Below are 24,524 nucleotides of genomic sequence, written 5' to 3' on the forward strand. Positions count from 1 at the left end.
TCGCTTCATTTATGTAGACAAATCCATCAAGGGGTCCATCATATACCACACCGATATAGACATATCATTAAACTGGAATGAGTGCAGAGAAGATTTAGGTGGATGTTGCCAGAACTCGATGGCCTGAGCTATAGGGAGAGGTTGGAGAGGCTAAGATTCTATTCAGGGGTGATCTTACAGAGGTGTGTGAAATCATGAGAGCAATTGATAAGGTGAATGCACAGTCTTTTACCGAGAGCACGAGAATCAAGAACCAGTGGACAGAGGTTTAATTTGAGGCGGGAAGGATTTGAAAGAAACCGAAGGGGAACCTTTTCACTCATGGAACAAGCTGCCAAAGGAAGGTACTATAACAGCATTTAAAAGGCACTTAGGACAGGTACATGGATAGGAAAGATTTAAAGGGCTACAAGCCAAACCTGGGCAAATGGGACTAACTTAGAAGGGGCGTCTGTCCGAATGGACGTCGGGCTGAAGGGCCTGGTCCCGCTGTATCTCTAAACTAAACTTGATTCCTTAGAGTGAATCACCCAGCACACAAACAGGCCCTTCGGCCAACTGAGTTTGCGCTGACCCCTGTACACTAGCAGTATTCTACACTCTAGGGACAATTTACAATTTTATCAAAGCCAATCGACCTACAAACCTGCACGTCTTTCGAGTGTGGGCGGAAACCGGAGCACCTGGAGAAAACCCACGCAGGTCACGGGGCGAACGTGCAAACTCCGTACAGACACCACCTGTAGTCAGGATCGAACCCAGGTGGCAAGCGCTGTAAGGCAGCAACTCTACCGCTGCCCCACTGTTCTGAGGCAGCTGATGCCTTGCATGACCTCATTTAGAAGCAGTGGTCATTCCTGTGCGGGTCACATCTGTGTCCGTGCAGGGGAAGCAGTTTTAACTGCCCGCTAGGACTATTCGCCCTCAACCATTGAAACCAAGCCAGACCACGAGAGTACATGAAACTGCTGAACTGTAAAGTAGCAGGGAGATAGGAGAGAGGAGCACAGCTCGAGCAATCTAACCAGCGAGTGTTTGTGTGATCAGAGGAGGGATTTGCTGGCTGCTACGGGGCTACAGGCATCTTCTGCCGGGTTGGGGGGGGGGAGGGGGAGGGGGGAATTCAGTTTAGTTTAGTTTATTATTGTCATGTTTACCGAGGTACAGTGAAAGACTTTTGATTATGTGCTATCTGGTCAATTAAAAGACTACATTGGGAACAGCTCCATCCTAAACCACAAGTAATTGCTGAGAATTGTGGACGCAGCCCAGATCGTCACACAAACCAACCTCCCCTTCCATTGCCTCCATCTACACTTCACTGCCTCAGCAAGGCTGCCAGCATAATCAAGGATGAGTCTCACCCTGGTTACTCCCTCTCTCTCTCCCCCCCCCCCCCCCCCACCCTCCCATCAGGCAAGAGGCACAAAAGTGTGAAAATGCACACCTCCAGATTCAGGGACAATTTCATCCCAGCTGTTATCAGGCAACTGAACCATCCTATCACCAACTAGAGAGCAGTCCTGACCTCCCATCTAACTCAAATGAGTCCCTCGGATTATCTATAATCGGACATTATTGGACCAAACGTTTTGGTTAGTTTATTGGCACATGTACCGTAGTACAGTGAAAAGCTTGTGTTGTGTGCTAACCACAGCAGAAAAACAATCCATCATTGCAATTGAGCCATCCACAGTGTACAGATGCAGGATAAAATAAATAACCTGAATAGCATTTAGTGCAAAATAAAGTCCACAAAGTCCGATCAAAAATTATTCCATTTATCCTGCATCTGTATATTGTAATCATGAATTGTCTTTCCACTGACTGGATAAGCATGCAACAACAAGCGTTTCACTGCACCTTGGTACACGTGACAATAAACTAAACTAAGCTGGTATAATGGAAGGATTCACAAAGGTGAAGTACTCACGGAGAATCGGCTCCGAAGACCATCTCCACCTTCTCGCCGGCGTGGTTGCTGACCATGGTGAGGCGGAAGAGGTAGTTGGCGGAACACTGGCGGGAGTACAACATGCCTGACGCCGTCTTCATGGGCGACAGGTTCAGCTCCTCGGCCTCGCAGGTCTCCGCCTGGAGCTGGCACCTCATGGCGTAGTCCGTCACGCTGTAACTCTCCTCGCTGTGGGGAACGGCATAACAACATCAGTCTGAATACTGAAACTGGGAGGTCATGTCACAGTTGTACAAGACATTGATGTGGCCACACTTAAGAGTAGTATGTTCAGCCATGGTCCCCGTGTTACAGGAAGGATGTCGTCAAGCTGGAAAAGTTTCAGAGAATAATGCAAGGATGTTGCCAGGACTCGAGGGCCTGAGGTTCCTGCAGGGAGAGTTTGGGCAGGCTGGGACTCTTATTCCTTGGAGCGCAGGTAGATGAGGGGTGATCTCGTAGAGGTGTAGAAAATCATGAGAGGAATAGATCGAGTAAATGCTTAATTAGCTTCTGTAAATTGTATAGGATAGAATGCGTGTACGGGTGATTACTAATCCGCATGGACTCAGTGGGCCAAAGGGCCTGTTTCCATGCAGTATCTTGAAAACTTTCTTGACACCATTACATCTGCTCTCCACCCCTGGTGCCCTGAGTCACTGCAGCAACATCCCTGAGAAATGCAGAACATGTCATAGCTCAAGATCCTCTAACACCCCCTCACCATCGCAAGCTGCTTTCAATCAAAGCCCATCTGTTTATGCTTCCGAACTCTTAAATCAGTCTTAATGGGCTGAAGAGCCATCCAGCCAGTTGGCAAGAGATCAGGCCTATAGCCAGAGGCCATTCAAACTGAAATGACATTTTGTTTTTGTTTAGAGATACAACAAGAAACAGGCCTTTCAGCTCACTGAGTCCACGCCGACCATCGATCACTCGTTCACACTAGTTCCAGGTTATCCCACATTCTCATCTACTCCCTACACACTATGGGGGCAATTTACAAAGTCCAATTCATCTACAAACCTGCACGTCTTTGGGACGTGGGAGAAAACCGGAGCAACCGGAGAAAGCCCACGTGGTCACAGGGAGAACATGTAAACTCCACACAGACAGCACCCTAAGTCAGGATTTTGATAGAGTCCCAGAGACCCAAGTTCAACCCTGACCTCAGGTGCTGTCTATTCGGACTTTGTACGTTCTCCCTGTGACCGCTTGGGTTTTCTCCTAGTGTGTAGGATAGAACCAGTGTACGGACGATCATAGGTCAGTATGGACCCGGTGAGCCGAAGGGTCTGTTTCCACTGTAGGTGGACATTGCCTCTGCAACTACCCATCAATGCATCTACTAATTTCATAGATGGACTTAAGGAGGGGCAATACAAGTTGTAGAAACAAGGAACTGCAGATGCTTGTTTACACAAAAGGACAAAGTGCTGGAGTAACTCAGCGGGTCAGCGATTATCTTGCATCTGTAAACTGAGGACGGCTGAATTGTAACATGTATAGGCTTTTTGCTGACTGGATAGCACACAACAAAATAGCTCTTCGCTGTACCTCGGCGAATATAACAAAACTAAACTAAACATCTTGGCTAATCCTTCAACTAATTTGGTTTTAGTTTTGGAGATACAATAATAAAATTTGTCATAAAAAAATAAGAGACACAAGAGACTACAAAAGCTGGAAAACTGAGCAAAAACAGTTCTTCAGTTTGAAGAAATGTCCTGACCTGAAACGTTGTTGATCCATTCCCTCCACAGATGCTGCCTGACCCACTGAGTTGTTTATTGCTCAAGTAAAGAAACAATTGCCCATTGATAAACAGTATTGACCTTTGCAGTAATTCCTCACATAACTGCAAACTCAACTAACTTGTTTCTCAGGAATCCTTTCAGTGGCATCGGGACCTGCAGTTGGTGAAGAGGATGCCTCCAAGGAACAGGAGTGTCATCCCACCTTGTGAGGACTGGAACATTGTCCCCTTTGATCTCTCGTTTTCACACCTTACCCTTCCATATCTCCATGTCTCCCTCTTCCTTGGCTCAGTCTGAAGAACAATCTGGACCCGAAATGTCACCCATTCCTTCTATCCAGAGATGCTGCCCGCCCCGTTGAGTCACTCCAGCATTTTGTTTTCATATCGACATCTCGTGCAGCTGATCTTGGCTCACTACTACAGCCATGTGTGCTTCCACATCACTGGCCTCTGATACTTAAGGTGCACAAATGTTGCTCCTATGTAGCTGTGCACCTCAATATTTAACAAGACGAAACCAGGGCTAACGAGTTACCCAAAAGACTATCCTTGCGGTGGTCCCTTGGTTTAGTACTGGGAAAGTTAGCTTTTCTTTAGTAGGAGTATGGACAATGATACTGTTGTAACAGAAGTCTCACATTCAACATACTCCACAAGCAACAGATTGGGAAACTCTTGTAATAGAACATATCTTGTTTGAGAAAAGCTGCTTTCTTTATGTTTAACCATTGTGGCACTGTGGCTTCTTGTCTAAGGTCACCGGATATAAGCGGACATGAGCTTATCGTTTCATTAAATCTCTTCTAGATCTTGGAAAGCTCACAAGAGGAAGATGTGAAATCTGGGCAAATCCTTTACTTTTACAGTCGTTCAGCGATACAGCGTGGAAACAGGCTCTTCGGCCCATTGAATCCGCGCCAACCAGCAATCACCCCGTAAACTAGCACTATCCTATACACTAGGGACAATCTACAATTTTACCAAAGCCAATTAACCTACAAACCTGTGTGTCTTTTGGAGTGTGCGTGGAAACCGGAGCACCCGGAGAAAACCCACGCGCTCACAGGGAGAACGTACAAACTCCGGACAGGCAGCACCCGTGGTCAGGATCGAACCCGGGTCTCTGGCGCTGTAAGGCAGCAACTCCACCGTTGCGCCACCGTGTGGCCACTAATCCCACTACGTTCTCTCCACACCCCTGCCTGAGTTGCTGCACCAGAAACGCACTCACCCTGTTCCACACCCCGTAACAAACTATCGAGAAGTTTCAACTAAGTTTCAACAAAGTGCTGGAGTAAGGGCAGCACAGTGCGCCCCTGGTAGAGCCACTGCCTCACAGAACAGCACGAGACCCTGGTTCAATCCTGACCTTGGCTGCTGACTATGTAGAGTTTGCACGTTCTCCCTGTGACTGCATGGGTTTCTTCCGGGTGCTCTAGTTTCCTCCCACATCCCAAAGATGCGCAGGTTTGTAGGTTAATTGGCCCTCTGTAAATTAGCCCTGGTGTGCAGGGAGTGGATGACATAGAACTAGTGTGAATGGGTGACCGATGGCCGGCTTGGTGGGCCGAAGGGCCCATTTCCATGCTGTATTCCTAATCCAAAAGCAAAACTCAGCGGGTCAGGCAGCATCACTGGTGAACATGGATAGGTGACATTTCAAGTTGGGACCCTTCTTCTGATCAGCATCTGCAATTCTTTGGTTCTCTATTGCGGAGTGTATATGGCTTTTAAAGTGTAGCTGGAAACCATTAAATGCCGCAGTGTTGTTTTAATAAGCAACCAAAAAAAAAAAAATCTACACAATCTTTCATCACCCTTGCTCTGGAATTGTTTAGTGTGGTTTTCCAGTTTAACAAAACACAGCCTTGTTTTCGACTTAATTCAGTGCTATCCCTAGTGTCTTTTCCCTGCTGTTAAATTCTTCTGATTGTCTCGGTGACCTCTTCATTCCATTGCCATTGCACCATCAATGTGCCTTGGATGTTGCTCTGCTCTGCTCTGCTCTGCTCTGCATGAGAGGATATGGCATCTTTCTACGTCCAGAATAACTGCTGCCAATGTACAGCCCCGCATTATACTTTAGTTTAGTTTATTGTCACGCATACTAAGGTGCAGTGAAAAGCTTGTTGTCGCGTGTTTTCCAGTCAGCGGAAAGACTATACATGATTATGGTCAAGCCGTCCGCAGTGTACAGATCCATGATGAAGGGAATAACGTTTAGTGCAAAGTAGTCCAGTAAAGACTGATTAAAGATAGTCCGAGGGTCTCCAATGAGGTAGATAGTTGCTCAGGAGCGCTCTGTACATGTTGATAAGATGGTTCAGTTGCCTGATAACAGCTGGGAAGAAACTGTCCCTGAATCTGGAGGCATGTACTTCTATACATCTTGCCTGATGGCAGAGGGGAGGATGGGGGTGAGACTGGTCTTTGATTATGCTGGTGGACTTTCCGAGGCAGCGTGAAGTGTAGATGGAATCAATGGAAGGGAGGTTTTTCCGTGCGATGGTCTGGGCTTCATCCCCAATTCTCTGCATTATACTTCCAACCGCATTTTAAAAGTATCATGTTCATTGTAAAGAACTTGGAATGTCCTAAATGGAGCTACTATAAAGCCTCAGAATACATAGAACATAAAAAAAGACAATGCTGCAGTAACTCAGTGGTCAGGCTGCAAATCTGGAGAACACGGATAGATGACCATGGGATGGCACAGCAGTGCGGGGGGAACTGGAGCACCCGGAGAAAACCCACGCGGTCACAGGGAGAATGTACAAACTCCACACAGACAGCACCCACAGTCAGGATTGAACCCGTGTCTCTGGTGCTGTAAGGCAGCAACTCTACTGCTGCGCCACCGTGCCGCCCTTATCAATTCCAGGGAAAATTCCAGTGTAATGAGGTAGGTAGGAGAATCGGGACTGGACGCTAGCTCATGGAAGAACCGTTCAGAAGTCTGATAACAGTGGGGAAGAAGCTGTTCCCAAGTCTGGTGGTGCGCGCTTTCAAGATTCAGTATCCTCTGCCAGATGGGAGCAGGAAGAAGGAGGAATGACCGGGGTGGCAAAATGACAAGTCTTTTCCAAGACAGCGTGAAGTGTAGACAAGTCAGTGGGTGGGAGTCTGGTCTGTGTGATGGTCTGGGTTACATCCACAGCTCTCTGCAATTTCTTTTGGTATTAGAGCTTTCCCAACCAAACATATGCTTTCTATGGTGCATCGGTTTGAATGTATAAACATCTATTTTAGTAACAAACTAACAACCACCCTCCCTGTTCAAAAGGGAACTGCAGATGCTGGAATATCGAAGGTACACAAAATTGCTGGGGAAACTCAGCGGGTGCAGCAGCATCTATGGAGCGAAGGAAATAGGCGACGTTTCGGGCCGAAACCCTTCTTCAGACTCCCTCTTTGTTCTCCCCCCCTCTCTTCCCTGGGCCCCACCTGGACGTGCACCCATATTTCCCATTCTCCCAGTACCCCTTTTCCCCTTCCCCTTCCAACTACAACCTTCCACTGGCCTCACATTTCACACCTCTTCTCTCCTTATCTCACACCCTCTTGTCTCCTTTCCATCTTTTGCCTCTGTCTACCCATCTGTCAATCAATCCCCCTCAACAATACCCACCTATCACTTGCCTGACTTGATCCTGCCTCTACCTCTCCTCCAGCCTCCCTCCCCCCCCCCCCCCCCCCCCCCACTACAATCAGTCTGATGGAGGGTCCTGACATGAAACGTCACCTGTCCATGTTTTCCAGAGATGCTGCTTGACCCATTGAGTTAATGCATGTGTATATGTTAGTAATAGAAAAGGACACAAAGTTCTGGAGTAACTCAGCGTGTCAGGCAGCATCTCTGAAGAAGGGTCCCGACCCGATACGTCACCTATCCATGTTCCCTTCCAAAGATGCTGCCTGAGCATATTGACTGGTAGCATCGTAGCCTGGTTTGGCAACTCGGAACGAAGAAGATTGCAAAAAAAGTGGTGGACACTGCACTGACCTCCCCACCATCGAAGGGATCTACAGGAGTGGCTGCCTCAAAAAGGCAGCCAGCATCGTGAGAGACCCACACCACCCTGGCCACACTCTCATTTCACTCCTGCCATTTGGAAGAAGGTACAGGAGCGTGAAAACTGTAACGTCCAGGTTCAGGAGCAGCTTCTTCCCTATAGCCATCAGGCTATTAAACACTACAACCTCCAAATAAGCTCCGAACTACATAGACTTGGGGACATTATTTTTGACTTTGCACTACTATTGTCTATTTATTTATCTGTTTTTTTAAAATATACTAAACTTTTTTTGTGTTTATTATGGTTCTTACTGCGTATTGTGTTTATATATATGTTGTGCTACTGCAAGTAGGAATTTCATTATTCCATTTCAGGACATATGACAATAAAACACTCTTGGCCCACTGAGTTACTCCAGCACTTTGTGTCTTTTTGTGTACACCAGCATCTGCAGTTCCTTGTTTCTACTTTCTACTTCAGTAATGTAGGGAGTAAGTGAGGCAATAGAACTCACTGCTCTTTATACCCATGTCAGGATTTCAGTTTAACTTGTTATATTAGAAAAGCAGTCCTTCGAACTGTGAAGTATTCCCTTAGCACTGAATAATTCTAAGCTCTGGACAGGGTCTTGAACTCATAACTGTCTGGCTCAGAGCTAAGAGTGTGAGTCAACAGAGTCCCAGCCAAGGACTGGGGCTGTTGTTGACTTGACTTGCTGGGAGTATTAACGTCCCCAATCAGAGAATTTTACATTTTCATTTTGGACATTGATATTCAGCCGTATATTGTGAACCTTCCACTGAAATATGTTGTGAGTGTGGATTTATCGGAGGTACAGCGACGCAGCAGCAGAGGATGCTATTTGTATGGAGTTTGCACGTTCTCCCAGTGACCTCGTAGATTTTCACCGGGTGCTCAGATTTCCTCTCCAACCCCAGAAATGTGCGGGTCAATTGGCTTCTGTAAAGTGTCCCTAGTGTACAGGATAGAACTAGTGTACGGGAGATCGCTGGTCGGCGCGGACTCAGTGGGCTGAAGGAACTGTTTCCATTCTGTACCTGTAAACTAGACCAAACTACGGGTGCTGTCTGTACGGAGTTTGTACGTTCTCCCTGTGATCACGTGGGTTTTCCACGGGTGCTCCGGTTTCCTCCGCATCCCAGAGATGTACAGGTTTGTCGGTAAATTGGCCCCCTGTGGATTGTCTGCCGTGTGTGGGATAGAACCAGTGTGCGGGTGATCATTAAGTCAACGGAGTGCTCCCCAACGACTCGTGGTGCTGAAGGGCTCACCCAAGATGGCGCCCATGCCAGGCGACTCTGGCGTGCTGGTCCCAGAAGTGGATCTGCAATCACGCATTACAATCGCTTCACTCTTTTAAACCTCTAATCCAAGAGCAGCATTACTTACTGTGGATGGCAGAACCTGAGGTCAGGATCAAACCCGGTTCTCTGGCGCCGTGAGGCAGCGGCTCCACCCGCTGCGCCACCCCGCCACTCACTGACACATTTGGGGTAAATCACAGCGGCTAATAAACCTACCACACCGCACGTCTTCGGGATGTGGGAGGAAATCATATGCTTCACCCTTCACTTCCATGCTCATTGAAAATCCATCTACCTCTGCCTTTAAAACATTCCCACTGCTCTGTGTGGAAGAGTACGTCTGTCTCCCACGTACTGTGCAAGAGTATTTGTTACAGTTTTAGGCACCACTAGTCTGTAATTAAGAGCAACAAACAAGAGCACAAACATCAGGCTGCTGTCAGAGTCCTGGAAACCATCTGGTTCTGATCAATGCTGGTCATTTACTGCAGCCGCAACCACTGTAAACAGTCCAGGCAGCAGAGCAGAATTCCCCTCCATCAGCTTGGCTATTAGGGGCTTAACAAGTCAGAAACACTTACACACTCCCTGCATTTTCTACCCACCTCTTTAGTCTTTACTTTAGAGATACAGCATGGAACCAAATCCGTGCTGACTGGCGATCACCCCATACACTAAGATTATCCTACACACTTGGGACAATTTACAATTTTTACCGGACAATTAACCTACAAACCCGTAAGTCTTCGAAGCGTGGGAGGAAACCGGAGCTCCCAGAGAAAACCCACGCAGGTCATGGGAAGAACGTACAAACTCCATACAGATAGCACTATAGTCAGGATGGAACCTGGGTCTCTTGTGCTGTAAGGCAGCAACTCTACTGCTGTGCCACCATGTCACTCCTCTTCACATGATTTGAGTTGTAAAGAGGGCCTATGGCGTGCTTGCCTTCATTGATCGGGGCTTTGCGTACAGGAGCTAGGAAGTCGTTTTTCCAGCTCTATGGGACTTTGGCCAGGCCGCTTTGGAATATCGTGTTCAGTTATGGTCGCCGCATTACAGGAAGGACGTAGAGGCTTGGGGGAAGGTGCAGAGGACGTTTACCAGATTGATGTAACAAGGAACTGCAGATGCTGGTTTACAGAAAAGGACACAAAATGCTGGAGTAACACAGGCAGCATCTCCGGAGTCATAGAGTCGTACAGTATGGAAACAGTCCCTTTGGCCCAACTTGTCCATGCCCAATCTACACTAGTCCCACTTACTTGTGTTTGGCCCATATCCCACTAAGCCTATCCTATCCATGCACCCATCTAAATGCTTCTTAAACATTGCGATAATACCTGCCTCAATTACCCCCTCCGGCAGCTCGTTCCATACACCTCCCACCCTGAGTGTGAAAACATTACCCCTCAGGTTCCTAATAAATGTCCCCCACCTCACCTTAAAACTATGTCCTTTGGTTCTCGATTCCACTACTCTGAGCAAGATACTCTGTGCGTCCACCTGATCTATTCCTCTCATGAACGTGTGAGAAAGGGAGAGAGGTGGGACTCACCTTTTCTTCTTTGTCACAATGAGGACATCGTTGAACAGGAAGAAGTAGACTTGCTGCCGGGATGTCCGCTTGGAAAAAATCCCCGTGTCCTCGACAAAGCCGATCAGCTCACCCCTCTTGGACAGCCAGCGCGAAGAGGAGACCAGGGGAAAGGGCTGGGGAGAGAAAAGGTCAGGCATCAGGAGGCAAAGGATAAAAATGTATCTTATGGAAACGTATGACCTTATAGAAGTGCACAAAATCATGAGAGGAATAGATCTGTAGTAAACACGCACTCTTGCCCAGAGCAGGAGAATTGAGATACCAGAGGACATAGGTTTAAATGAGTGGGGAATGATTAAATAGGAACCTGAGGGCTAACCTTTTCAGACAGAGGGTGGTGGGTGTATGGAATGAGCTGCCGGAGGAGGTAGTTGATGCAGGTACTATCCCAACATTCAAGGGACATTTTCCAATGTTCTATAGATTCGCGATCAGTTCCTGTAGGGTAACTAATGTTATCCCACTCTTTAAGAAGGGCGGAAGAAAGAAAACAGGGAATTATAGACGTTAGCCTGACATCGGTGGTGGGGAAGATGCTGGAGTCAATAATATATGATGAAATTGTGGCACATCTCGAGAGCAGTAGCAGGATCTATGCAAGTCAGCATGGATTTATGAAGGGGAAATCATGCTTGACTAATCTTCTGGAATTTTTTGAGGATGTAACCAGGATAATGGACAAGGGAGAGCCAGTGGATGTAGTGTACCTGGACTTTACAAAAGCATTTGATAAGGTCCAACATAGGAGATTAGTGGGCAAAATTAGAGCACATGGTATTGGGTGTAGGGTGCTGACATGGATAGAAAATTGGTTGGCAGACAGAAAACAAAGGGTAAGAATTAACGGGTCCCTTTCAGAATGACAGGCAGTGACTAGTGGGGTACCGCAAGGCTCGGTGCTGGGACTGCAACTATTTACAATATATATTAATGAATTGGATGAAGGGATTAAAAGTAACATTAGCAAATTTGCAGATGACACAAAGCTAGGTGGCAGTGTGAAACATAGAAATTAGGTGCAGGAGTAGGCCATTCGGCCCTTCGAGCCTGCACCGCCTGTGAGGAGAACTGTGAGGAGAATGCTATGAGGATGCAGGGTGACTTGGGCAGCTTGGGTGAGTGGGCGGATGCATGGCAGATGCAGTTTAATGTGGATAAATGTGAGGTTATCCACTTTGGTGGCAAAAACAGGAAGGCATATTATTACCTAAATGGTGTCAAGTTGGGAAATAGGCAAGTACAACGGGATCCTTGTTCATCAGTCACAGAAGGTAAGGAGACAGGGACAGCAGGCAGTGAAGAAAGCGAATTACATGTTGGCCTTCATAACAAGAGGAGTATAGGAGCAAAGAGGTCCCCCTGAAAATGTGGCGTCTAAGGTGGGTGAGGTGGCCGATCTTTACCTCATAGGGACTTCCACGCCGATCGGCGGGTCGAATTTGCACCTTGCGGCTGGAACTATGGAACTCTGGCCCAACCAGAGCCGGCGGATCCATTCCTATAGCTGACTTCCGAGGCCGATTTTGCAGGCCGGTATCTAGGCCTTCACCTCTGCCGATCTGGCAAAACGGACAATATGGCAAAGCTCTAGAACCAAGGGTGCCAGAAAATCGGTGGTGGACCTGTATATGGAGTCATAGAGAGATACAGCAGAGAAACAGGCCATTTGGCCCATCAACTCCATGCGCATCATCTAACACCCATTACTTCCAAGCCAGAAGACTACAGAAGGATATTGGCCAAACATGGGCAAATTGGACTAGTTTAGATGGGGCCTCTTGGTCGTCGTTGATGGGTTGGGCCGCAGGGTCTGTTTCCATACTGTATGACTCTATGACAGGTTCAGAGGGTCAGGAGCATCTGAGGAGGGAAGTTGACAGACGGCCTTTACAGTTTGGGCCTTTCCTTAGACTGAAGTATGGTCTCGACCCAAAACGTCACTCATTGATGACCATTGGCGGCCATTTCCCTCCACAGCTACACAGTGCTTAACCCACTGAGTTCCTCCAGCATTTTGTGTTTTTGCTCAAGATTAGGGCAGCACGGCAGCCCAGCCATAGTTGTGATTTATATGCTAATTGGCTCTAGTAAAATTCTGAATTGTCCCTGGTGTGTGTTTGATAGTGCTAGTATACGGGGTGATCGCTGGTCGGCGCAGACTCATTGTGCCGAAGGGCCTGTTCTGGCGTTATATTTCTAAACTAAACTAAATTTCAGCATCTGTAGTCACTTGTGTTGTCATCATTTTCGACATAGAACTTAAAGCTGCAGAAAAATGACACTTCCAGGATAAATTCTCCTTCTGCAAAACCTTTGGCTCCACCTTTTAAGTCGGGGCTCATCACATGAAGTAATAGTGGGTAACGAGGCACTCTTTGAATGGGAGTCTTCAATCACTCTTTGATACGATGGCAAGAATGCAGCCATTTCAATGGGAGCTGTTTACACCAGCATGCAACTTGAACTCAGCGCTCTTTTCCTTTTCTGGACTGCCAGAAAGCAACAGTGTGGATGCACAGCGAGCTTCTGACCCCCTGACATCTCGAGGTCCAGAGAAGGGCCCCATTGTAGCACCAAGAAGATCAATGGCAGTCTGTACTCTGTCAACGTGGCCTAGAAGGATCCGAGCTCATTGACCTCGTTTATTTTCCTTCCTCCTTAAATCATTAATGGTTTAAAAAAAAAAAAAGATTGGCAGAAAGGCGGCACACAATGGTACCTGTGCAGGGTTTGTACGTTCTCCCTGTGATCACGTGGGTTTTCTTCGGGTTCTCTGGTTTCCTCCCACATTCTAAAGACGTGAAGGTTTGTAGGTCAATTGGCCTCTGCAAATTGCCCCATAGTGTGTAGGATGTGAAAGTGTGATGTCACAGAACTAGTGTACAGGTCTGTGTGGTCTTGGTGGGCCGAAGAGCCTGTTTCCATACTGTATCTCTAAACTTAAGAGTACAGCATAAGAACAGGTCTTTCGGCCCACAATTGCCATGCCGAACATGATGCCGTTAAACTAATCTCTTCTGCCTGCATTTGGTACAGATCCCTCCATTCCCTGCAATATCCACCTGCCTATCTGAAAGCCTCTTAATGCCCGTGTGCCACTTAGGAAACCTGAACGCAAACCTCTGGAGACTTTGCGTCCCACCCAAGGTTTCCGTGCGGTTCCCGGAGGTTTTTGTCAGTCTCCCTACCTGCTTCCACTATCTGCAACCTCCGGCAACCACCTGCAACCTCCGGGAACCGCACGGAAACCTTGGGTGGGGCGCAAAGTCTCCAGAGGTTTCCGTTCAGGTTTCCTAAGTGAGACAGGGGCATAAACATCATATTGTACCTGCCTCAACCCTTAAGCCTGGCAGTGTATTCCAGGCACTCACCACCTTCTGTGTAAAAAGAAGCTGCCCCGCACAACTCCTTTCAACTTTGCCCCTCTCATGTTAAAGCTATGCCCTTCAATCTTTGATATTTTACCCTTGGAAAAGGGATCTGACTGTCTGCACCGTCTATCTCTCTCATCATTTCACATACTTCTCTCAGCTCTATCTGCAACCTCTGGCGTGCAAGAGAAAACAATCCGTCCGTCCTGTCCCTATGGCCGATGTCTCCTAATCCAGGCAGCATTCTGGTAAACCTCCTCCGCACCCTCTCCAAATAATGAATCATATTTTCTCACACGAGCCAGTTTGTGAGTACTGGCTTCAGTAATAGCAATCTGGCATTGGTGGAGTTTGCAACATTCACAAAACTTCGGCAAGCTGTTGCAAAGTGGGAGGCTGCTGAGAGAGCCAGGATTAGAAGGACAACGCAGCAGTGGGAATGAAGACGAAGATTAATCATCAATTAAGAGACTGCGTGCTGTGTGAGTCAGTGCAGCTCAGATGTGGGCACGCTTGCCTGTGAGATAGAATATAGTGCGAACTTCCATTAGAAGAATGAGGGGGGAGTTTCATTGAAACTTACCGGATAGTGAAAGGCCTGTAGAGGGTGGATGTTTCCACTAGGGGGAGCGTCTTGGACCAGAGGGCACAACCTCAGAATAAAAGGACGTGCCTTTAGAAAGGAGATGAGGTGGAATTTCTTTGGTCAAAGGATGGTGAATCTATGGAATTCATAGTCAAAGACGGCAGTGGATATTTTTAAAGTGGAGATTGGCCGGTTCTTGATTAGGAAGGACGTCAAAGATTACAGGTGAATGGGGTTAGAGGGACAGATAGATCAGCCATGATTGAATGGTGGAATAGACTCAATGGGCCGAGTGTCTAATTCTACTCCCATGTCTAGGAGTAGATGAGTAATGACATTTTGGTCGGAACCCTTCTTCAGACCTCTCTTCCTTTTCTCCAGAGATACTGCCTGACCAGCTGAGTTACTCCAGCATTTTTAATCTATTTTAGGTGACAATTCATCTCTGGCCTTTGTCCACCCATCTGCCAATCAACCCCTCACATCTGTATCCACCTATCACTCACCAGACTTTATCCTGCTTTACTCCTCTCTTCCAGCTTTCTCCCCCCCCCCTCCCCCCCCCACTGTAATCAGTCTGATCAAATGTCCCAACCCAAAACATCACCCATCCATGTTCTCCAGAAAGCTGCCTGACTCACTGAGTTACACCAGCACTTTGTGTCTTCTTTTGTAAACTGCATCTGCAGTTCCTCGTGTCTCCATAATGGAATGAACCATTGCTGCTCCAGCAACTTCACTCAGGGACAATGTAAGGCAGGTACCTTTATTCTGAACTCCAGCTGAGTGTTGATGGTGTACATCATCTCTGTCCTTTCCATCCGCCGAGCCCCTTCATTGCACTGACGTACCAGCTAACAGGGAGCAGAGGGCACAAGGTTACTTTGTGCTGGTACAACTTTAATGCTGAAGTTCATGTTCATAAGCATAGGAGCAGAATTACGCCATTCGGCCCATCGAGTCTACCCCACCATTCAATCATGGCTGATCTATTTCCCTCTCAATCCCATTCTCCTGCTTTCCTCCAATAATCTTTCACTTTCTCTCTCCCTTACTCTCTCTCTCCCTTTCTCTCTCTCTCTACTTTTCTCTCTCTCTCTCTCTCTCTCTCTCTCTACCTTTCTCACTCCCTCTCTGTACAAATGCTGCCTGACCTGCTGAGTATTTCCAGCATTTGTTGTTTTTCACGCGGGTTCATCCACCTTCCGTGTCCCAGCCAGATTACAGTGGCACACCCCACTGAATGTTGCTGCACCTGTCCCACCACATTGCAGGTTAATTTAGGAACCGCTGTGTGAAAGATGACACTAAACTTCCTTTCCATACAAAGGTATTTAAGAGCAATGACATCATCACAATGTTATGAAAAGCATGCACGCCATGTTCTATTTACACTACTCGATACTCTTGAAATCGCTCCACAAACTCCACACAGTGACACCCGTGAACCGGGCGGGGTCTCTGGTGCTGTGAGGAAGCAACACTACCAGATGCGCTGCGTAAGAGGAAAGCAAATTTTATTTTAGTTCAAAGACACAGCATAGAAACAGGCCCTTCCATCACTCTGTCCTGGTGATGTAATTTAATTTAGTTTAGTTTAGTTTAGAGATACAGCATGGAAACAGGCTCTTTGTCCACCAAGTCCACGCCGACCCTCTATTCTCCATTCAAACTAGTTCTATATAGTCAACAGAGAGTGCAGCAACATCATTTTAGTTTTAGTAGTAAATATACAGCCCTTTACAGAGAACACGCTGAATTAGGTCATTCAGCCCATCGCATCTACTCCACCATTCAATCTTGGCAGATCTATCTTTCCCTCTCAACCCCATTCTCCTGCCTTCCCCCCGTAACCTTAGACATCATCACTATTTAAATATCTGTCAAACTCAACCTTAAAAAAACCCACTGACGTAGCCTCCACAGCCGACTGTAACAATGAATTCCACTGATTCATCACCCTCACCTTACTAACTGACTGCAATGCTTTCTTTGCACAGTCACACTCGGGCGCGTCCTTGGGAGTTTTCTGGCAAATAGTCTGAGAAGAAAAGATCAAGGTATGAAACCATCTGAGCAATGATAATTACTGCAAATCAGAAATCATTTTGTTTTAATACAGGAGTCATAGAAACATAGACCAACAATTATGGGCCCAGAGAGTCCAACAGAGACCAACAATTATGGGCCCAGAGATACTGCTCCAGTACTACTCTAGTAATCTGAAGATCTGAGTTCAAATCCCAGAACCATACTTCTGGAATGTTAATATTTTTGACTTGTTAAGAGACACACTGTGGGAACGGGCCATTCGGCCCACCGAGTTCGCGCCGACCAGCAATCACCCCGTAAACTAGCACTATCCTACACACTAGGAACAGTTTACAATTTACAGAAACCAATTAAACCTACAAACCCGCACGTCTTTGGAGCGTGGGAGAAAACTGGAGCACCCGGAGAAAACTTATGCGGTCACAGGGAGAACGTGCAAACTCCATACAGACAGCGCCGTATTCAGGATCGAACCCAGGTCTATGGTGGTGTGAGGCAGCAACTCTACCGCTGCGCCACTGTGCCGCCCCGTTACCCACTCTTCGCTGATTCCACAACAATCTAGTTGATTGACTGACACCAGATTTTAAATGGGAATCGAGTTTTTTCACATGGACTTGAGGGGAGAATATTGTGTGTTCTTTTTAAGTGTATCGCTGCTGGCAAATTCATTTCACTGCACCTTCGGGTGCATGTGACGAATAAAATTGACTTTGACTTTTGACGTTGAATACTTCAGCTACTCCTTACATCCATCAGTAGAGGCAAGCGAGTGACTCTCTGCATGGGCAGAATGAGGAACGAGATCATGGGCAGGTTCCTGCAGTCAGGGTGGGCTTCGATCTTCATCAGGATCTCCTTGAAGCTCGGATTTGTATTTCTGTCGGTGAAAAGTAAGAAAAGTCACAACTGAGAGGAGAACAGAAGACCCATCACGGCAACAGCAAGAAAACAGATCGCATCTTAGAACTCCAGCACGAATTGCAGCATGGCTAGAGTGGTTAAGAAGGCGTATGAGTAATGGAGTCATACAGCATAGAAACAGGCACTTTGGCCCAACTCGCCCATGCTGACCAAGAAGCCCCATCTATGTTAGACCCACCTGCCCATTTTTGGCCCATATCCCTCTAAACCTTGCCTATCCATGTCCCTATCCAAATGTATTTTAAATGTTGTTATAGTGATCCAAGTATTGTATGCTTGCCTTCATTGGTCAGAGTATTGAGTATAAGAGTCAGGAACCCATGAAGATAGACACAAAATGCTGGTGTAACTCAGCGGGTCAGGCAGCATCTCCGGAAAATAAGAACAGCTGATGTTTCGGGTCGGAACTCTTCTTCAGACTGATAGTAGAGGTGGGGGTGCGCAGAGGTGAGAAAAGACGGGAAGGGTGGAGGTTTTCCTGGGGAAGTCATGAGGCCGCATTTGGAGTATTGCGTGCGGTTTTGGGCGCCCCCATTACTTAAGGGATGTGGAGGCTTTGGAGAGAGGGTGCAGAAGAGATTTACCAGAATGATGCCTGGATTAGAGGGGATTAGCAATAAGGGGAGGTTGGACAGACTTGGATTGTTTTCTCTGGAATGCTAGGAATTGAGGGGATACCTGACAGACGTATATAAAATTATGTTAGAGTAGACATTGAAAGTGTAGACAGTCAAAACCTTTTTTCCCCAGGACCGACATATAGACAATAGGTGCGCAGGAGTAGGCCATTCGGCCCTTCGAGCCAGCATCACTATTCAATGTGATATCAAATACTAGAGTTGATAACTATAAGGAGAGAGGGACAAGGTTTAAAGGAAACATGCGGGGCAAATTTTTTACACAGTGCATGGAACACACTGCCAGAGGCAGATACAATAATGGCATTTAAGAGGCTTTAAGAAAGGTGGATGGATGTATAGGGAATGGGTGGATGTGGATCATGTGCAAGCAGAAGAGATTAGTTTAGCTTGGCATCATGCTTGGCCCAGATATTGTTCTGAAACGCTGTATGTCTCAGCTCATTGGCATCAGACAACATCTACTGAGCTTTACATTTTAGGTTGATCTATTCCTCTCATGGTTTTGTACACCTCTATAAGATCACCTCTCATCCTTCTGCCCTCCAAGGAATTACATCCTCGTAAATCTTCTCCGCACCCTTTCCAGCTTGACAACATATTTCCTATAAGTTGGTGTCGAAAACGGAACACAATACTCTTAAGTGTGGCCACACCAACATCTTATACAACTGCAACATGACTGTATATCTGTATAGATATTCACTACTTCTGTTCTCCACCCCAATACCATTAAGGCCTCACTTAACATTTGCTTATTGTTTCCTCTTTAACAAATATCAACAGTGCGATACAAAGTTCTGGAGTAACTCAACGGGTCAGGCAGCATCTCTGGAGAACATGGACAGGTGATGTTTCGGGTGGAGCCCTTCGTCACACTGAAACATCTGACCCGAAACTAAAATCCAGTACAAAATCTTGAGAGGATAAGGTCGGGTAGACACACATAGTCTCTTGCCCAGAGTAGGGGAATCAAGAACCATAGGATTTAGGTTTAGGATGAGAGGGGAGAGATTTAATAAAAACCTCAGGGAGAACTTTTTCTCGCAAACGGTGGTGGGTATATGGAACGAGCTGCCATAGGAGGTGGTTGAAGCAGGTACTATCAAAACATTTAAGAGACATTTAGACAGGTACATGAATAGGATAGGTTTAGAGGGATATGGGTCAAACACTGGCAGGTGGAACTAGTGTAGATGGGACAAGTTGGCCGGTGTGGGCAAGTTAGGCAGAAGGGTTCGTTTCCTTGCTGTAAGACTCTATGACTATAACCCGAATTGTCACCTATTCCTTTTTCTCCAGAGATGCTGCATGACCTGCTGAGTTACTCCAGCATTTTGTGTCTACCTTTGGTGTAAACCAGCATCTGCAGTTCCTTCCTTAACAACAGGAAGGGAGGGATCACAATGGGCTAGGAGACACACTCACAGGAGCTTCTGGAGAGTGCGTTGCTGGTAGACCTCGTTGGAGCAGTACGTCACGTAGGGTTCGAAGGTGGAGGCGGCATGCTTCTCCACGATGTCGCTGATGTCCTCAATCACTGCATCTTGCTGATGCCTGGCTTCAAGCTCCTTGAAGAACCTGTCAAAGGGGCAGCACAGTAAGCCTCAGATTCACTGGCAATGAGCTGCCGGAGTTGGTGCATGTACTGCAACAACATTTACACTTTAGAGACACAGCGCAACAACAGACTCTACGGCCCACCGCGCCGACCAATGATCACCCTGTACAATAGCGCTTTCTTACACACTAGGGACAATTTTCCAACTTGCCAATTGGAATGTGGGAGGAAACCGGAGCACCCGGAGAAAACTCACGCAGTCACAGGGAGAATGTACAAACTCTGTACAGATAGCACCTCTAGTCAGAATCGAACCCAGGTCTCGAACCCCTGCCTCAGAAAAGCCTCAACTTCGTGAAAAATGCCCCACTCCAGTCATTCCTTCTTTTCCCCGCTCCCATCAGGCAGAAGATACAGAAGCTTGTAAGCGCACACCACCAGGCTCAGGAACACCTTCTTCTCCTATATCACCAGGATTTTGAACGGTCCTTCCATAACCTAGCATACTGTCCGATTCACCTCTACCCCATTGCGGACATTGGACTTTGTCTCTGGGACTGATGCGCTACAATGCTGAGAACTATATTCTGCACTCTGTATCTTTTGAGTTTTACAATTAAATTTATGTACTGTTTGGACAGCATGCAAACCAAAACCTTTCACTGTACATCAGTACACATGACAATAACAAACCTAAATCTAAAATATGTTAGGAAGGAACTGCAGGTGCTGGTTTACACCAAAGACCGCAAAATGCTGGAGTAATTCAGCAGGACAGGCAGCATCTCTGGATAGAAGCAATGGGTGACGTTACGGGTCGAGACCCTTCTTCGGACCTCTTCTTGCACCTTTGCAGAGATGTTGCCTGCTCCAGCATTATGTGTCCATCTAAACCTAGAATATCTTTTCCAGGTCATAAAGTTGCTTGTCATTCATCCCGTGGACCAGGAGTAGGAGAGGTTGAAGGATATGGTGATGGACGCTGGATAAAGAGCCGGTAAGAAGAACCGGGGGGGGGGTCTTACCTTCCGCACCCTTGAGGTTGGCTGTGGGTGGGCCCCCCCCCCCCCACGGAACAAGGGTTGAAGAGGGCCGTGCAAGAAGAGGGACCAGGGTTCGTAGGACGACCACGATGGGCTGCATCTGGGACTGCAAAATGGTGCCAAAGTGGCGTCTCCTGCATGTGGACACAGTGGGCTGTTCCGTACATTCTGTACTAACCGTGGGATTGTGTTTATTTTGTATGGTGATCGTCTTGCTGAGCTGAGCTTGCTGGTTAGCACACAACAAAAGCTTTTCACTGTACCTGGGTACACGTGACAATAATCTACACTGAGACAGTAGTTCACTGTACCTTGGTACACGAGATAATAAACAAACCATTGATTAGTGATGACCATCCTTTCCCCAACCTCACACCTCCCCCACCCTTAGCCAAACACCACCAGTAGCTTCCAAGGAGGTTTTTTTATTGTGATGTTAACCAAGCTAACCTTCCAAAGTTTACTTGTGAAACTGAAACTGTGAGCAGCCCCTTGCCATTCATAGAAATGTTCACACCTCTGAAACAAAAGGCACAGCTTTGCAAATACACGATTATTTTAATCTGTCTATTCCACTCAATGAAACCTTACTCCCCCGATATATCTCTTTGCGAGTGTTAAGCTTCTATTTTGTTTGATTTTCTTTGGCCAGTTCTTAAAGACTGTGAGAGGGGTAATGTTTAAAGGAGAGGTAGATACAAGGAACTGCCGATGCTGATTTACATTTAAAAAAGACACAAAGTACTGGGAGTAACTCACCAGGTCAGGCAGTTTTCCTGGAGAACATGGATAGGTACAGTTTCAGGTCAGGATTATTCTTCGGACTGCCAGCAAATTGCCAAAGTTTAAAGGAGATGTGTGTTTTTTTTTTCAACATAGCAGGGTGCCTGGAATGTTATTGGCAGAGATGGTGGTGGAGGCAGATATGAGAGTGGCTTTTAAGAGACTTTTAGATAGGTTTATGGATATGCAGGGAATGGAGGGATATGGATCATGTGAAGGCAGAGGAGATTAGTTTAAGTTGGCACCATCAAACAAACCAACCACCTTTTCCATTGACACTGATAATATTGACACTGATATAATTTTGGGTACCTGACAAAATGGTGGATTTCTACTTTACAAAGCCTGCTTGACATCTTTTGCAAAAGCTGCAAAGACCATGAGCATCATGGCTCCAGAGTGTGTGTGACCTGGGAAGAGGTTGAATAAAGGTTGATGTACAGATGGCCTTTAATCGATAATATGTATGAGGGTTTTGCATGAGAGAGCTAGGTCCTGCTGCACATGCATGCTCAAGATTGGTTGGGAGATGATGGGTTATAATAATGTTGCTAACTGTGTTGCATGGTCTTCGCGCTGTTACTCGTGATTGGTCAAGGAGAGGGGCCTTGGCCAAATTGTTTACTTTACCTGGTAGAATGTTTCTTTGCTTAATGGAATTGTTTCCCACCAAGTGCTTTCTATCGAAACAATATTATGAGATGTTCTGTGATTGGGTTAGGGAACTGTCAATTAATATATTTTGTAACCTTTATTGATGATCGGCTTGTGGGGGTTGCCCCCCCATGTATTTCACGCCAAGGGTCCGTGAAGATATAAAAGAGAGGAGAGCACATGAGGGTGTGCTGATCTTCTGGGATAGCGCATGGGACTGTGCTGATCTTCTGGGATAGCGCATGGGACTGTGCTGATCTGCTGGAGTTGTTCTATTCGCACGAGGCTGAAGGGCTTGAACGAGTAGAGACAAGGATCAGACCCGCGGCGTTGGACTAGGTATTGTATTGCTGTTGGATGATAAAGAGAGTTGATTACCAGTGCTTGTATTCGGTGTTTGACTGAAGCAGACTAAGGGGGTAAGTATAGGACCGGAATTACACCACCATCGACCATCTACACCATGCTGCCTCGTCAAGGCCACCAGCCTGATCATGGACGAGCCTCACCTGGTCACTCCCTCTTCACTCCTCTCCCAACAGACAAGAGGTACAGAAGTTTGAAAATGCAAACCTCCAGATTCAGGGACAGTGTCTTCCCAACTGTAAACAGGCAACTGAATCATAATAATAATAATAATGGATGGGATTTATATAGCGCCTTTCTAATACTCAAGGCGCTTTACATCGCATTATTCATTCACTCCTCAGTCACACTCGGTGGTGGTAAGCTACTTCTGTAGCCACAGCTGCCCTGGGGCAGACTGACGGAAGCGTGGCTGCCAATCTGCGCCTACGGCCCCTCCGAACACCACCAATCACTCACACACATTCACACACAGGCAAAGGTGGGTGAAGTGTCTTGCCCAAGGACACAACGACAGTATGCACTCCAAGCGGGATTCGAACCGGCTACTTTCCGGTTGCCAGCCGAACACTTAGCCCATTGTGCCATCTGTCGTCCCACCTAATCATGCTTTCACCAACTAGAGAGCGGTCCTGACCTATTATCTACCTCATTGGAGGCCCTTGCACTATCATTAATTGGATTTTACCTTGCACTAAACTTCATTCTCTTTATCCTGTATCTATAGGGGGGTTGCGCGTAAGGTCACTGGGTCAGAGGGCTCGACGCACGGAGCCGCTCAATCCATCTGGAGGACATCCGTCACTTCCGGTATATGTTATTAATGCTAAAAACGCGTACTTTCCTACCTGTTAAAAACTGCCAAAATGTTGAATTTTTGTGCTGAAATAAATTGTGGGAGTCGGGGTAAGTGTGAGAGACATGTACCCACCTTTAGAATTCCAAAAGTGAAGTGAAATGAAGGGAAAGAGAAGCGAGAACTGAAGGGACAACAGCAGCTAAAGTGCTTGGTAAACATTGGCCGTGCAGATATCGGAATTGGAAATACTGGGAATTATCGCGTTTGCTCACTGCATTTCATCAAGTAAGGCATTATTTGTGTTTTTTCTTGATTCCTTTGGTATCTAAAAATTCTCAGAAGTGATAAATCTGGCTGTAAATGTTTCTTCAGATGCGTTTTCATTTTGTATGTAAAAACCCACGGGAACCATGGGCGATTAAAAAAAATTACAGCCAGATTTATCACTTCTGAAACTTTTTAGATGCCAAAGGAATCAAGAAAAAACACCTTAGTTGATGAAATGCAGTGAGCAAACGACCGATATTCGCTAAGCACTCTGACTGTTGTTGTCCCTTCAGCTCTCGCTTCTATCTGCCGTCATTTCTCCTCACTTTTGGAATTCTGAAGTAGGCTAAATGTCTCACAGGCTTATCCCGATTTCCATAATTATTTACAGCGCAAAAATTGACAATTTCAGCGGATTTTAACGGGCCCGCTACGCTGGAAACAATGGTAAGTGCTTACCTGCAGTTCATCGCGTGTAATCCATTTGGAGTAGCGTAGCAACAGTACGGGTCATGGGTCGTGACCCGACTGCCGTGAAACCTCCCTATACACTGTGGATGGTTTGATTGTAATCTTGAATTGTCTTTCCACTGTCTGGATAGCACACAAGAAAAAAGCTTTGCATTGTCTCTTGGTACAAGTGACCATAAACTAAACTAAATTACCTCTAAACTACTCTCAGATAGCTTACAACCCAGCGTTATGAATGTTGATTTCTTTAATGTCAAGTAACTCCTGCATTTGCATTTCAGCTACCCCACCCCACCCCTCCCCACCCTAGTCGTCCTACCCATTCCACTGTTCACATCACTGCATTCTTTTCATT

At 46.6% G+C, this 24,524-nt stretch overlaps 1 protein-coding gene across 1 annotated transcript in view; it reads right to left on the bottom strand.

Annotated features, from left to right (window-relative positions):
* Positions 1-24,524, bottom strand: part of arhgef26 (Rho guanine nucleotide exchange factor 26) — a 76,542-nt gene that overhangs the window by 9,603 nt on the left and 42,415 nt on the right. Inside the window, exons 7-12 of the mRNA XM_033031802.1 lie at positions 19,654-19,806; positions 17,414-17,543; positions 16,578-16,652; positions 15,376-15,465; positions 10,613-10,767; positions 1,934-2,143 (exon numbers count right to left, since the gene is read on the bottom strand). Coding sequence (XP_032887693.1) covers positions 1,934-2,143; positions 10,613-10,767; positions 15,376-15,465; positions 16,578-16,652; positions 17,414-17,543; positions 19,654-19,806 — 813 coding nt within the window. The remainder of the gene's footprint in view (positions 1-1,933; positions 2,144-10,612; positions 10,768-15,375; positions 15,466-16,577; positions 16,653-17,413; positions 17,544-19,653; positions 19,807-24,524) is intronic.

Source organism: Amblyraja radiata, chromosome 13 (assembly GCF_010909765.2).
Source record: "Amblyraja radiata isolate CabotCenter1 chromosome 13, sAmbRad1.1.pri, whole genome shotgun sequence".
Lineage (NCBI taxonomy): Eukaryota > Metazoa > Chordata > Chondrichthyes > Rajiformes > Rajidae > Amblyraja > Amblyraja radiata.